Source organism: Panthera pardus, unplaced genomic scaffold (assembly GCF_024362965.1).
Source record: "Panthera pardus isolate Hobbes unplaced genomic scaffold, ASM2436296v1 HiC_scaffold_16, whole genome shotgun sequence".
In the NCBI taxonomy this organism is placed as follows: domain Eukaryota; kingdom Metazoa; phylum Chordata; class Mammalia; order Carnivora; family Felidae; genus Panthera; species Panthera pardus.
The window spans coordinates 20,777-34,988 of NW_026526721.1; the positions used below are offsets into that span (position 1 = coordinate 20,777).

Genomic DNA, 14,212 nt, shown 5'->3' on the forward strand with positions numbered 1-14,212 from the left:
GAGAGACCTTGCGTGGATGGGTGACTCCCACACTTCACCCCCATTTACCGACGGGATGCCAAGGCCCTGAGCACGGTCCCGACGCGGCAGGGTCCCTTCCACGTTCCTGGCGGGAGAGATCTGTGTGGCCCCTGGAGCTGGGCAGACGTTCCTGAGGACAAAAAATCACAAGCCTGTGGAGAGGTCACTCCTTGGGCAGCGTCCTTGGACCAGATACCCCAGGGTCTGTGCGCGTCCCGGAGCGGCTGGGGCGGGGACCCGGGGCTGGACCACACCTGGCAGCGAGGGCCTGGCGACAACCCGCCCTCAAAGCATATCCCCAGGGACGCAGAGACCCTCCTTCCACCCCCACCCCACCCCCACTGGCGCAAGGGAACCAGCTCCTGGAGGCGGGTCTGTGAGAAATTTCCAAAACCTCTCAAAATATCAATTCTAATTCCATGTCGTTTTATTTATTTTTTTTTTATTTTTTTTTTCAACGTTTATTTATTTTTGGGACAGAGAGAGACAGAGCATGAACGGGGGAGGGACAGAGAGAGAGGGAGACACAGAATCGGAAACAGGCTCCAGGCTCTGAGCCATCAGCCCAGAGCCTGACGCGGGGCTCGAACTCACGTACCGCGAGATCGTGACCTGGCTGAAGTCGGACGCTTAACCGACTGCGCCACCCAGGCGCCCCTCCATGTCGTTTTAAAATACATAAAATGCCGTGGTAGAAGTGAAGTACAAAAGGGCAAATAGCCCTTGATACCAGTGATAGGAAATGCTCAGAACAGGTAAATCCAAAAGTAGATCGGAGGTGGCAAGGGGGTGGGAGAGGGGAAGTGACTGCTAAGGGTTAGGGGTTTCTCTCAAGGTGCTGAAAAAGTTCTGGACCTGGGGAGTGGTGATGGCGATACAACATCCTGAAGGTGCTTAATGCCACTGAACGGTACACTTTAAAAATGGTTACACTGGTAAAAATTTATGGTGTTTGCATTTTACACAAAAAATATACACACCATGAAACTTCTCAGTAGGGGCATAGCTCAGAAACAAGCTCATCATAAGTTATTTGTCCAGGGCAGTGAAACCAGCCATCACTGGTTAATTGAAAAAAAAAAAAAAGTTAAAATGGGGGAGGCATCCCTAAATGTATTACATATACTGCACATTTTTTTATTTTCACATTTTTATTTAAATTCTAGTTAACTAAAATTAACTTGGTAAGCTTGGTTTCCAGTGTAGAATTTAGCAATTCATCACTTACATATAACACCCAGTGTTCATCACAAGTACCCTCCTAAATACCTATCACCCATTTAGCCCATCCCCACTCACCTCCCTCCATCAACCCTCAGTTTGTTCTCTATCATCAAGAGTCTCTTATGGTTTCCTTCTCTCTCTCTCTCTCTCTCTCTCTCTCTCTCTCTCTTCCCTTCCCTGTGTTCATCTGTTATGTTTCTTAAATTCCACATATGAGTGAAATCATATGGTATTTGTCTTTCTCTAACTGACCTATTTCACTTAGCATAATACACTCTAGCTCTATCCACAATGTTGCAAATGACAAGATTTCATTCTTTTTGATGGCTGAGTAATATTCCATTGTGTATATATACCACATCTGCTTTACCCACTCATCAGTTGATGGACACTTGTGCTCTTTCTATAGTGTGGCTATTATTGATAATGCTGCTGAAAACATTGGGGTGCATGTGCCCCCTTGAATCAGTATTTTTGTGTGTTTGTTTTTTTATCCTTTGGGTGCAATTGCTGGGATGGGATGGAGGGTAGTTCTATTTTTAACTTTTTGAGGAACCTCCATACTGTTTTCCCGAGTGGCTGCACCAGTTTCCATTCCCACCAGCAGTGCACGAGGGTTCCCCTTTCTCCACATCCTTGCCAACATCTGTTTTTTCCTGAGTTGTTAATTGTAGCCATTCTGACAGGTGTGAAGTAGTATCTCATTGTGGTTTCGATTTGTATTTCCCTGATCATGAGTGATATTGAGAAGCTTTTCATGTATCTGTTAGCCATCTGAATGTCTTCTTTTGAAAAATGTCTGTTCATGTCTTCTGCCCATTTCTTCACTGGATTCTTTGTTTTTGGGTGCTGAGTTTGATAAGTTCTTTATAGATTTTGGATACTAAGACTTTATCAGATATTTCACTTGCAAATATCTTCTCCCATTCTCTAGGCTGCCTATTATTTTTGTTGTTTCCTTCGCTGTGCAGAATATTTTTATCTTGATGAAGTCCCAATAGTTCATTTTTGCTGTTGTTTCCCTTGCCTTCAGTGACATGTCTAGCATGAAGTTGCTGCAACCAAGGTCAAAGAGTTGCCACCTATTTCTTCTCTAGGAGTTTGGTGTTTTCCTGTCTCACATTTAGGTCTTTCATTCATTTCACAAATTTTTTTGTGTGTGTGGTGTAAGAAAGTGGTCCATTCTGTATGTTGCTGTCCAGTTTTCCCAACACCATTTGTTGAAGACACTGTCTTTTTTCCATTGGATATTCTTTCCTGTTTTGTCAAAGATTAGTTGGCCATATAGTTGTAGATCCATTTCTGGGTTTTCTATTCTGTTCCACTGATCTATGTGTCTTTTTTTTGTGTGTGTGTGCTGGTACCATATTGTCTTAATGGCTACAGCTTTGTAATATAGCTTGAAGTCTGGAATCATGATGCCTCCAGCTTTGCTTTTCTTTATCAGGATTACTTTGGCTATTCAGGGTCTTTTGTGGTTCCACACAAATTTTAGAACTGTTTGTTCTAGCACTGTGAAAAATGCTGTTGGTATTTTAACAGAGATTGCCTTAAATGTGTAGATTGCTTTGGATAGTATAGACATTTTAACAATGTTTGTTCGTCCAATCCATGAGCATAGAATATTTTCTTTCTTAAGTGTTCTATAGTTTTCGGAGTACAGATCTTTTACCTCTTTGGTTAGTTTTATTCCTAAGTATCTTATGGTTTCTGGCACAATTATAAATTGGATCAGTTCCTTGATTTCTTTTTCTAATGCTTCATGATTGGTGTATAGAAATGAAACAGATTTATGTACATTGATTTTATGTCCTGAAACTTTGTTGAATTCATGTATCAGTTCTAGCAATGTTTTGATGGTGTCTTTTGGGTTTATACAAAGAGTATCATATCATCTTCAAAGAGTGAAAGTTTGACTTCCTCCTTGCCAATTTGGATGCCTTTTATTCATTTTTGTTGTCTGATTACTGTAGTAATTTTTGTTAGTCTGATTACACACAGACTAACATCGTTAGCAAACCACAAAAAACTGGCACAAGTTTTCAAAACCTCTGGGATGCAGCAAAGGTAGTCATAAGAGGAAACTATATAGCAATCCACACCTTCCTAAAGAAGGAAGAAAGGTCTCAGATACACAACCTAACCCTACGCCTTAAAGAGCTGGAAAATGAACAGCAAATAACACCCAAAACCAGCAGAAGACAGGAAATAATAAAGATCAGAGCAGAAATTAATGCTATCAAAACCAAAAATACAGTAGAACAGATCAATGAAACCAGAAGCTGGTTCTTTGAAAGAATTAACAAAATTGATAAACCACTAGCCAGTTTGATCAAAAAGAAAAAGGAAAGGACCCAAGTAAATAGAATCAAGAATTAAAGAGGAGAGATCACAACGAACGCAGCAGAAATAAAAACAATAATAAGAGAATATTAGAGCAATTATATGCCAATAAGATGGGCATTCTGGAAGAAATGGACAAATTCCTAGAAACATATACACTACCAAAACAGAAACAGGAAGAAATAGAAAATTTGAACAGACCCATAACCAGTAAGGAAATCGAATTAATAATCAAAAATCTCCCCAAAACAAGAGTCCAGGGCAAGATGGCTTTCAACGGGAATTCTACCAAACATTTAAGGAAGAGTTAACACCTATTCTCTTGAAGGTGTTCCAAAAAGTAGAAATGGAAGGAAAACTTCCAAACTCTTTCTATGAAGCCAACATTACCTTGATTCCAAAACCAGACAGAGACCCCACTAAAAAGGAGAACTATAGACCAATTTCCCTGATGAACATGGATGCAAAAATCCTCAACAAGATATTAGCCAACCAGATCCAACAATACGTTAAAACAAGTATTCACCATGACCAAGTGGGATTTATACCTGGGATGCAGGGCTGGTTCAATATCCACAAAACAATTAACATGATTCATCACATCAACAAAAGAGAGTACAAGAACCACACGATCCTCTCAACAGATGCAGAGAAAGCATTTGACAAAATACAGCATCGTATCTTGATAAAAACCCTCAAGAAAGTAGGGATAGAAGGATCATACCTGGAGATCATAAAAGCCATATATGAATGACCCAACACTAGTATCATCCTCAATGGGGAAAAACTGAGAGCTTTCCTCCTAAGGTCAGGAACAAGACAGGGATGTCCACTCTTGCCACTGTTATTCAACATAGTATTGGAAGTCTTAGCCTCTGCAGTCAGACAACACAAAGAAATAAAAGGCATCCAAATCAGCCAGGAGGAGGTAAAACTTTCACTCATCGCAGATGACACGATACTCTATATGGAAAACCCTAAAGATTCCACCAAAAAACTGCTAGAACGATTCATGAATTCAGCAAAGTTGCAGGACATAAATTCAATGTACAGAAATCGGTTGCATTCCTATACACCAACAATGAAGCAACAGAAAGAGAAATCAAGGAATCGATCCCATTTACAATTGCACCAAAAACCATAAAATATCTAGGACTAAATCTAATCAAAGAGGTGAAAAACCTATACACTGAAAACTATAGGAAGCTTATGAAAGAAATTGAAGAAGACACAAAAAAAATGGAAAAATATTCCATGCTCCTGGATAGGAAGAACAAATATTGTTAAAATGTCAATACTACCCAAAGCAATCTACATATTCAGTGCAATCCCTATCAAAATAATGCCAGCATTGTTCACAGAGCTACAACAAACAATCCTAAAATTTGTATGGAACCAGAAAAGACCCCAAATAGCCAAAGCAATCTTGAAAAAGAAAACCAAATCAGGAGGCATCACAATCCCGGACTTCAAGCTATACTACAAAGCTGTAATCATCAAGACAGTATGGTACTGACACAAAAACAGATACTCAGATCAACGGAACAGAATAGAGAACCCGGAAATCAACCCACAAACGTATGGCCAACTAATCTTTAACAAAGCAGGAAAGAATATCCAATGGAATAAAGACAGTCTCTTCGGCAAGTGGTGCTGGAAAAACTGGACAGCGACATGCAGAAGAATGAACGTGGACCACTTTCTTACACCATACACAAAAATGAACTCAAAATGGATGAAAGATCTAAATGTAAGACAGGAACCCATCAAAATCCTAGAGGAGAAAGCAGGCAAAAACCTCTTTGATCTTGGCCGCAGCAACTTCTTACTCAACACGTCTCCGGAGGCAAGGGAAACAAAAGCAAAAATGAACTATTGGGACCTCATCAAAACAAAAACTTCTGCACAGCGAAGGAAACAATCAGCAAAACTAAAAGGCAACCTACAGAATGGGAAAAGATATTTGGAAATGACATATCAGATGAAGGGTTACTATCCAAAATCTGTAAAGAACTTATCAAACTCACCCAAAAAACAAATCATCCAGTGAAGAAATGGGCAAAAGACATGAATAGACACTTCTCCAAAGAAGACATCCAGATGGCCAACTGACACATGAAAAAATGCACAACATCACTCATCATCAGGGAAATAAAAATCAAAACCACAGTGAGATACCACCTCATACATGTCAGTATGGCTAACATTAACAACTCAGGCAACAACAGATGTTGGCAAGAATGCGGAGAAAGAGGATCTCTTTTGCACTGTTGGTGGGCTTTCCAGCCACTCTGGAAAACAGTATGGAGGTTCCTCAAAAACCTAAAAATAGAATTACCCTATGACCTAGCAATTGCCCTACTAGGTATTTATCCAGGGGATACAGGTGTGCTGTTTTGAAGGGAAACATGCACCCCAATGTTTATAGCAGCACTATCAACAACAGCCAAAGTATGGAAAGAGCCCAAACATCCATCAATGGATGAATGGATAAAGAAGATGTGGTATATATGTACAATGGAGTAGTACTCGGCAATCAAAAAGAATGAAATCTTGCCATTTGCAAGTACATGGCTGGAACTGGAGGGTATTATGCTAAGTGAAATTAGTCAGTCAGAGAAAGACAAATATCATATGACTTCACTCATATGAGGAATTTAAGAGACAAAACAGATGAACATAAGGGAAGGGAAACAAAAATAATATGAAAACAGGGAGGGGGACAAAACATAAGAGACTCCTAAATATAGAGAACAAACAGAGGATTAATGGAGGGCGTGTGGGAGGGGGGATGGGCGAAGTGGGTAAGAGACACTAAGGTATCTACTCCTGAAATCATTGTTGCACTATATTATAACTAATTTGGATGTCAATTTTAAAAAATAAACTTAAAAAAAAACTGGCACAATGTTCTACACCATGGCATCTATGTTTTGTAATTGATCCTTAGGCAACCTAGGAGGTAGAGACTTCTATTATCATCCCCCTCTTAGGGCTGAGGCATAGAGCCTGGGTGGTGAAGGGGCTTCCCAGTTTACCTGCTGCCTCACTTGGACCTGGCCTCTTTCTGTAGCTTGTTGAAAGAGGCTGGGATCCTGCTGGAGAAGACGAGGGAAAACCTCATGAGACAGGGTCACCTGGTGAGCAGGTTCCAAGGAACCTTAGGGGGTAGTGAACTGAGCTGTTGAGCCCCCTCCTCATTCATTTGGCTGGCTGGTCCCCCCCAGTTCGGGCTATTATGAATAAGGTGCTATAAATAGTCTTTTGTGGACATACACTTTCATTTCATCCCAGTAAGCACCTAGGATTGGAATTTCTATGCCATGTTTAACATTTTAAAAAACTGAAATCATTTTCCAATGAATGAGAGTTCCAGTTACTCCAGATCCCCTCCAACACTTGATGTTGTCAATCTTTTTAATTTTAGCCATTTTAATATATATGTACAAGTAATTTATTTTAATTTGCAGTTTTCTGATGAATTATAATGTTGCCTATGATCCCATATGCTTTTTGGCTATTAGTATATTTTCTTTAGTGAAGTATCTATTCAAATTATTTACCCATTTCTAATGGATCAGTGAAAGTCCTTTATGTATTCTGGATACAATAACTTTTTTTCAACTACATATACTACATATACTTTTTTCCATACTTAGTTTCTTAATTTTGTTGAAGTCCAGCTTACCAATCTTTTTCTGTTCTGGTTTGTGCTTTTTGTGACCCATCTAAGAAATCTTTGCACATCACAAGATCTTGAAGATTTCCTCCTGTTCATGTCTGTAGGATCTATAACTATTTCCCTTCCTTCCTTACTATTGGTAATTAGCATTTTCTTTTGGGGGGAATTGATTTGATAGATGATTATCAATTTCATTGATATTTTCAGTTTTCACTTTCATTTATTTCCTCCATTTTCTGTTTCATTGTTCTGCTTTTACTTGATTATTTTCTTCCTTGTACATACTTTGGGCTTAGTTTACTCTTGTGTTTCTAGCTTTTAAGAAGGAAACTCAGATCATTTACTATAAAACTTTCTCCTTTTCATATGTAAGTAAGGCGATAGTCTTCCCTCTACACATTGCATTAACTGCACCCCACAAATTTTGGTATGTTGTCCTTCATTACCAATTAGATTTTTTCTTATTTCCTTTGTGATTTCTCCTTTGGCCCATGAGTTGTTTTATTTTTTTTTAAGTTCATTTATCTGTTTTGAGAGAGAGAGAGAGAGAGAGAGAGAGAGAGAGAGTACAAGCAGGGGAGGGGCAGAGAAAAGGACACAGAATCCCAAGCAGGCTCTGTGCCATCAGCATAGAGACTGACGCACGGCTGGAAACTCACAAACTATGAGATCATGACTTGAACCAAGATCAAGAGTTGAATGCTAATTGACTGAGCCACCCAGGCACCCTGGGCACATGAGTTATTTTAAAATGTGTTAATTTGCAAATATTTGAGGATTTTTCAGATATCTTTGTTACTGTTTCTTAAATATCATTGTGTCTGACAATGTACTCCGTATGATTTCAATCTATTTAAACATACTGAGACTTGTTTTATGGCCCAGAATATAGTCTCCCTTGATGAATTTCTGCTTGTGCATAAAAAGAATCTATATTCTGCAGCTGTTTGTTGTAGTGTTTTACAAATATCAATCATACTAAGTTAGAGGAGAGGGTTCATGTCTTGTATATCCTTAATAATTTTCTAACTATCTGTCCTATCATTTAGTGAGAGAACACTGCAGCAGTCCCCAATTCTACTTATGAATTTGTCTGTTCCTCCTACCAGCTGTCTCAGTTCTTGATCCACATATTTTGAAACTCTGTGAATATATATATATATATATATATATATATATATATATATGCACATATATATAATGACTTTTTTTAAATTATGAAAACATCTCTCTTTATCTTTGGTAAGTCTTCTCTGTCTGATAATATAACCACTCAGGCACTCCAGCTTTCTTATGTCTAATGTGCACATGGTATGTCTTTTTCAATCCTTTTACTTTAACCTATCTGTGTCTTTACATTCAAATTGTGTTTCCTCTAGACACCATATATTGGCTTTTGTTTTTTCAGCCAGTCTGATATTCTCTGCTTGTTTACATTTTTGTAATCTCAATGTGGTTGAGTTTAAGTCTGCCATTTTATTTCTATTTGTTCCATCTATTCTTTGTTATTTTTCCTTCCTTTCTTTGGATTTAATTCTTTTTTAGTACCTCATATATCTCCTTTTGTGACTTATTAGTTGTACCTCTTTGCTTTATATTTTCAGTGTTTGCCCTGAGGCTTACAGTGTAAATCTTAACTGATACTATCTATTTTCAAATAATATGATACTGCTGTATGGATAATGTAATCACCTCAGAATAATATAATTCCACGTCCCTTCCATCCTTTGTGCTATTGTTTTCATACATTCTACATATGCCATAAACACCACAGTGCAACACTATTATTTTTCTTTAAGTAGTCAATCATGTTTTAAGTAAATTAAAATCATTAAATTTTTATCATCTACAGCATTGTTTATTCTTTCATGGAGATCCATATTTCTAATATCATTTTTCTTCAGCTTGAAGAACCTTTTTTAATATTTATTGTAGCTCAGGGGCGCCTAGGTGGCTCTGTCGGTTAAGCGTCTCACTTCGGTTCAGGTCATGATATCACAGTTCATGAGTTCGAGCCCCATGTCGGGCTCTGTGCTGCCAGCTCTCTGCCCCTCTCTCTCTGCCCCTCCCCCACTCACACTCTGCCTCTCTCTCTCTCCTTCAAAAATAAATAAACATTAAACAAATTTTAATATTTATTGTAGCTCAAATCTTCTGTAAACATTCTTTGAGTTTTTGTTTGTCTGAAAATGTCTTTACTTTGCCTTCATTTTTAAAGGATCTTTTCCTCAGTCATGGAATTCTGGGTTAAAAATTCCTTCTTTCAGTACATTAAAGATGTCATCCCATTGCGTCTTGGCTGGCATTTTTTCTGATGAGAAGTGAGCATTCATTGTATCTTAATTCATCTGTATGAAATGGGTCTTTTTTCTCCGGCTCTCTCCATCACTGGTTTTCGGCAATGTAATTACAATGTACCTTGGTCTGTGTGTGCATACAGAAAAGGAGAGAGCACATACACATAGATGTGTGTTAATGTAGGTTTGTGAGTGTGTGTGTGTGTGTGTGTGTGTGTGTGTGTGTGTGTAGGCTCAATTCTTAATAATTTCCTAAATGGAGTTTCAGCCATTTCAGTGTTAATTGTGGTATAGATTTCCTAATTTAAAAAATTGCATATGGATGCAAATATGTCAGGCTACCAGAAAGTGGGGAGGAATGGCCAGTCCCCAGCTCCTGGTGCTTTGAGGGCCACCAGGTCTAACATGTGCACAGTATGAAGTGGCCTCATCCATCCCCTGGGCCCACTGGCCAGGAGGGCAGAGCCTCCGTGGCGTTTTATGCATGGGCAGAACCTGAAACTGTGGAACAAAGGTTTCTGCCTCCAAACACGAGGAACGTGGGCCAGATAGTGTCTGGCACACCACTGGGGCCCTGTGGGTGATACAAGCGACAGTGCAGAGAAAGGCAGAGAATAATGGCTTCTCTCTCCCCCCCAAGTCCTAAACCACAGCCTCCAGAAGGAGCCAAGTCCAACCCTTCTAAACGGCACCGGGACCGCCTGAATCAAGAGCTGACCAAACTGACCAACTTGCTGCCCTTCCCTGAGGATGTGCGGGCCCGGCTTGACAAGCTCTCCATCCTCAGGCTGATTGTGGGCTACCTAAAGGTGAAGAGCTACTTTGCAGGTAAGTGGCAGCCATGGTTTCCAAAAGAAGCTATGAGAGGAGCCTGTGCACACAAGCACTTGGAGTTAGTTAACCTTCTGTCTGGGCAAAGGCTGCACCATGGTGTTTGGTCTCAGGCAGAGGAAGAAGGCAGCATGCTCAGCACAGGTGCAATAGGTGAACCAGAATGCAAGCGCGTAAGTGGATGCCCAACCTGATGTGTAAATTCTGGGCTCCACACCATCTCGCAGGCTGTCCATGGAAGGAGATGAACACAGGTCCCAGCCTGGCTGTGTTTTGCACCAGGCTCAGAGACTGGCATATGCAGAAATCCCTAGCTGATGGCCTGAATTCTTTCCTTCCGTTAATTTGTCATTTCTTGTGATAAGCCAAGTGCTCCTCCACCTTGCAAAACTTTGGTTTAGAACAACCATTTTTATGAAACTAGGATATGAATTGAGATATTTCTTATTATCTTCTGGAGCACTTATTCTCCTAAAGTTCTTTACCATGTAATGGGCACAGTCTACTCTTCCATGTCCTGCCTGCTAATTCACTGTGTCATTGCTGAAAGGTAGTTTTAACCCATTCCTGCAAGTGGAACTTTTACTCAGTAAATCCAGAGATGCAACTGAGCACAGGTGAGCTTGTGGCCACCAGTTTCTCCTGGAGGAGGAAAGTGTGTCCCTTCTTAACTGGTAACATGCAGTCCAGGAAGACAGACAGGAAGACTCTGGGCCTGGATAACATGTAACAAATTGTTACAGCAGCTCAAAATAGAAATTAAAAAATTAGTTGGATCTAGTCGACATTGAAAATACATTGAGAATTATGAAACTGCCCAAAATGCAGTGAAAACTTTAGAGGAGCAGCAGCTATTTAATCGCATATAACAGTAATGTGGAATAGCCATGTAATGGTCAAACACATTTGAGGTGCTGGCCAGGGGTCTGGGGTCAGAGGGCCAGGATGACTGCTGAACAGATACAGGGTTTTCTTTTGGGGTGTTGACAGTATTTTGGATCTCGACGGAGGTGGAGGTTGCACAACATTGTGAATGTGCTCAATGCCACAGGGCTGCTCAGTTTAAAATGGTTAATTTTATACTTTATGAATCCTACAGGGGCTGAAATCCTTTGAGGGAAGGGAAGCATAGGCCCTTCAAAGTCCTCTCATTACCCAGAGCCTTGCCTTGAATAGCCTTGCCTCTGTTTCCAGACTGCCTGCCTAGAGCTGTGCCTGGGCCTTCTCTCCTCCAGATGTCTCTGGTTTGTGCCATGAGCACAGGGGCTGTGCTGCAGGCCACTGACAGTGGTGGAGACCTTAGACCCTCTGACCTGGGTCTGGTTTCCCCCAAGGATGGCCCAAAGGAAAGAGGCACATATGTGCCCCTGGGATGCTCTGGAGAGCTGCTGTCTTTACTAGTTGTGTGTTGTGAACTGCTTTCACATGGAAACACCTTGATCCTCAGCCAGTCTAAAACCTGGTCTGTTCGGAGCTGTGGATCTCAGTCCTGTCTCTCCCACCACTTTTGTACACTCCTCCTCTGGGTCTCTCCTCTGAATGGATGAATGACTTACAAGGCTGTTTCTCATGTAGGCAGGAGTAGGGACAGCCTGGGTGAGAGGCACAGCTACCTCAAGAGCCAGCCTAAGGAAAACAGTCCCCATTCCTTTTGGACCCTCAAACAGGCAGGAAGGCTGGACCCACAGGATCCACACACACAACGGCTTTGTTGAGGACCCACTACTGTCCACAGGATCCTAGCCTCCCCAAGCCATAGAACCCACTGAGCTGCCATATCAAGGTCCCAGCTTCCTCCTGCCATGGCCTAAGACCGAGGCTAGGGTTTTCCCTATCCCCGCCTACTTCCGCATTCAACAGGACAGGTGCCATGTGTCAAAAGTTTCATAACTAAGCAGTTAACCCACATTCATCTGCTATATGCTCTTCAAATCCAGATGCCCGGTTCTCCCTTTCTTTGTGACTCAGCATTATATAATTTTCATATTATGTAATTCATAAAAAAGGATTGTCATCTATTGAGCATCCTCTATGAGCCATGCTTTTTGTCCAGGTATCTCATCTGACTCTGTGAGGCACTGTCATCATCTATCTGCCAGTACTGATAGAAAAGTGAGGCTCAGAGAACTCAAGGATTTTTAAGGTGGCACAGCAGAGAGAGAGAGCCAGGTCTGAACCTGCTCTCACTGCACTAGGCAGAGTCTCTGTTGCCATGAAAATGAGGTAATTTGAAATCACAAACTCAAGCTAGAGAGAACTGGATGGCCCATCACTTGGGTCTTAGACCAGCTGGGGCCCACTGTAGAGTAAGAAGATAAAGAGACTTTGCTGGAGACCTGGAGATGGGGGCGGGGGCAGGGGGGGGTGGCGCGGGGGAAGCACATAGTCACATGTCCCAAAGAGACAACTGGCTGAACGAGAACCCACTGTTCACACTCCTGTGGGAACTTGGGGGAGAGCCTGGCTGGGACTGTTCTGCCGATGGAGGAGCACATTAGCACTCAGCTTGCAGGGAGGTGCAGGAGCCTGAGAAGACATGGAATGCCTCTGTAGAGTGGTGCAGAACTGGAGGTGTGAGGGCATTCTAGATCCCCACCAGCCTGGGCCTGGCCCAAATGCCTCATTCTTCACAGAAGAATGTCTTATTTCTAGGCTATCTCTATGTGGGGCTGCTCTTGGGTTGAATTCGTTCCCCAGCACCAGCCCCCTTCCCACACCTTAATCTTCCCCAGACAACCAGCTACGTCTCTAGCATGCAGGCCACTCCAGTGGTCCCGGGCCAGAGACAGAGGCAGGAGTGCCCTGGTTTCCACAGGGTTCTCTGATGAACCCTGTGATGAGCTTGTTTTTAAAACAACTTGCAGACCGCTCTGTACAAATGACTTTCCTCTGATTTCAAGCAGCCTCGACTTTTCACAGCTGCTCTTAGATGTTGGCTTGAACAAGCATGAGCAGCTCCAGTAGCCCTTGGGTTTCTTCCCAGGAATCATGACCAGATCACTTAATGGGCACTTCTGAGGCTGTAAGATGCTTTCCTTTTTTCCCCCCTCTTTATTTCAGAGCTGTCATGTATTTTTTTTTATTTCTTCCAAATTTTTATTTAGATTCTAGTTTGTTAACATATAGTGTAATATTGGTTTCCAGAGTATAATTTAGTGATGTATCACTGACCTATAACACCCAGTGCTCATCAGAAGAAATGCCCTCCTTAATACCCATCACCCATTTAGCCCATCCCCCCACCCTCCCTCCATCAACCCTCAGTTTGTTTCCTGTTAAGACGGTTTCCTCAAACACAAGCTATACCAACAAGATTATTACATATTTGTTTTCAATGCCACCTTTGTCTTCCTCAGCCATCCTAAAGGACAGCATTGCAGACTGCTCAGGTGACCCACCCATGAATCCAGGAAGAAGTGAGCATACCTCTCCACAGGTCAATGTAGAACTGTTTTCTGAAGGGGACTTGCTTCTTCAGGTACTGTATGATATTTTCCAACTCTATTCCCTGTCAGTGGTTATAATTATAACAGAACCAGGCCTCAGAGTTTTCCAGAAAAATTTTGTTTCAACTCTTATTGGATTTATCTTTAATTGCCATGAACAGTTTCTGGTTGAATAGAGTATTCTATATCTCTTTTTCCCATTTTTTGGATAATTCTATAACTATTGTGCCATGTGGGTGGGAGTCACACATGAGAAGAGTCAGAAACCCTGGATGTCAGTCCTTAATGGCCACCTGCTAGTCAAGTAGCAGCCAACTCTCCCCACAAGGATGATGCTGCATTTCCCTGCCTGCCTCAGGGGTTGTAAG

General features: G+C 41.4%; 1 protein-coding gene across 1 annotated transcript in view; it reads left to right on the top strand.

Annotated features, from left to right (window-relative positions):
• The window catches only part of LOC109258113 (aryl hydrocarbon receptor-like), a 65,856-nt gene that overhangs the window by 563 nt on the left and 51,081 nt on the right, over positions 1-14,212 (top strand). Inside the window, exons 2-3 of the mRNA XM_019434704.2 lie at positions 10,208-10,395; positions 13,755-13,876. Of these exons, the coding sequence (XP_019290249.2) occupies positions 10,208-10,395; positions 13,755-13,876 (310 nt within the window). The remainder of the gene's footprint in view (positions 1-10,207; positions 10,396-13,754; positions 13,877-14,212) is intronic.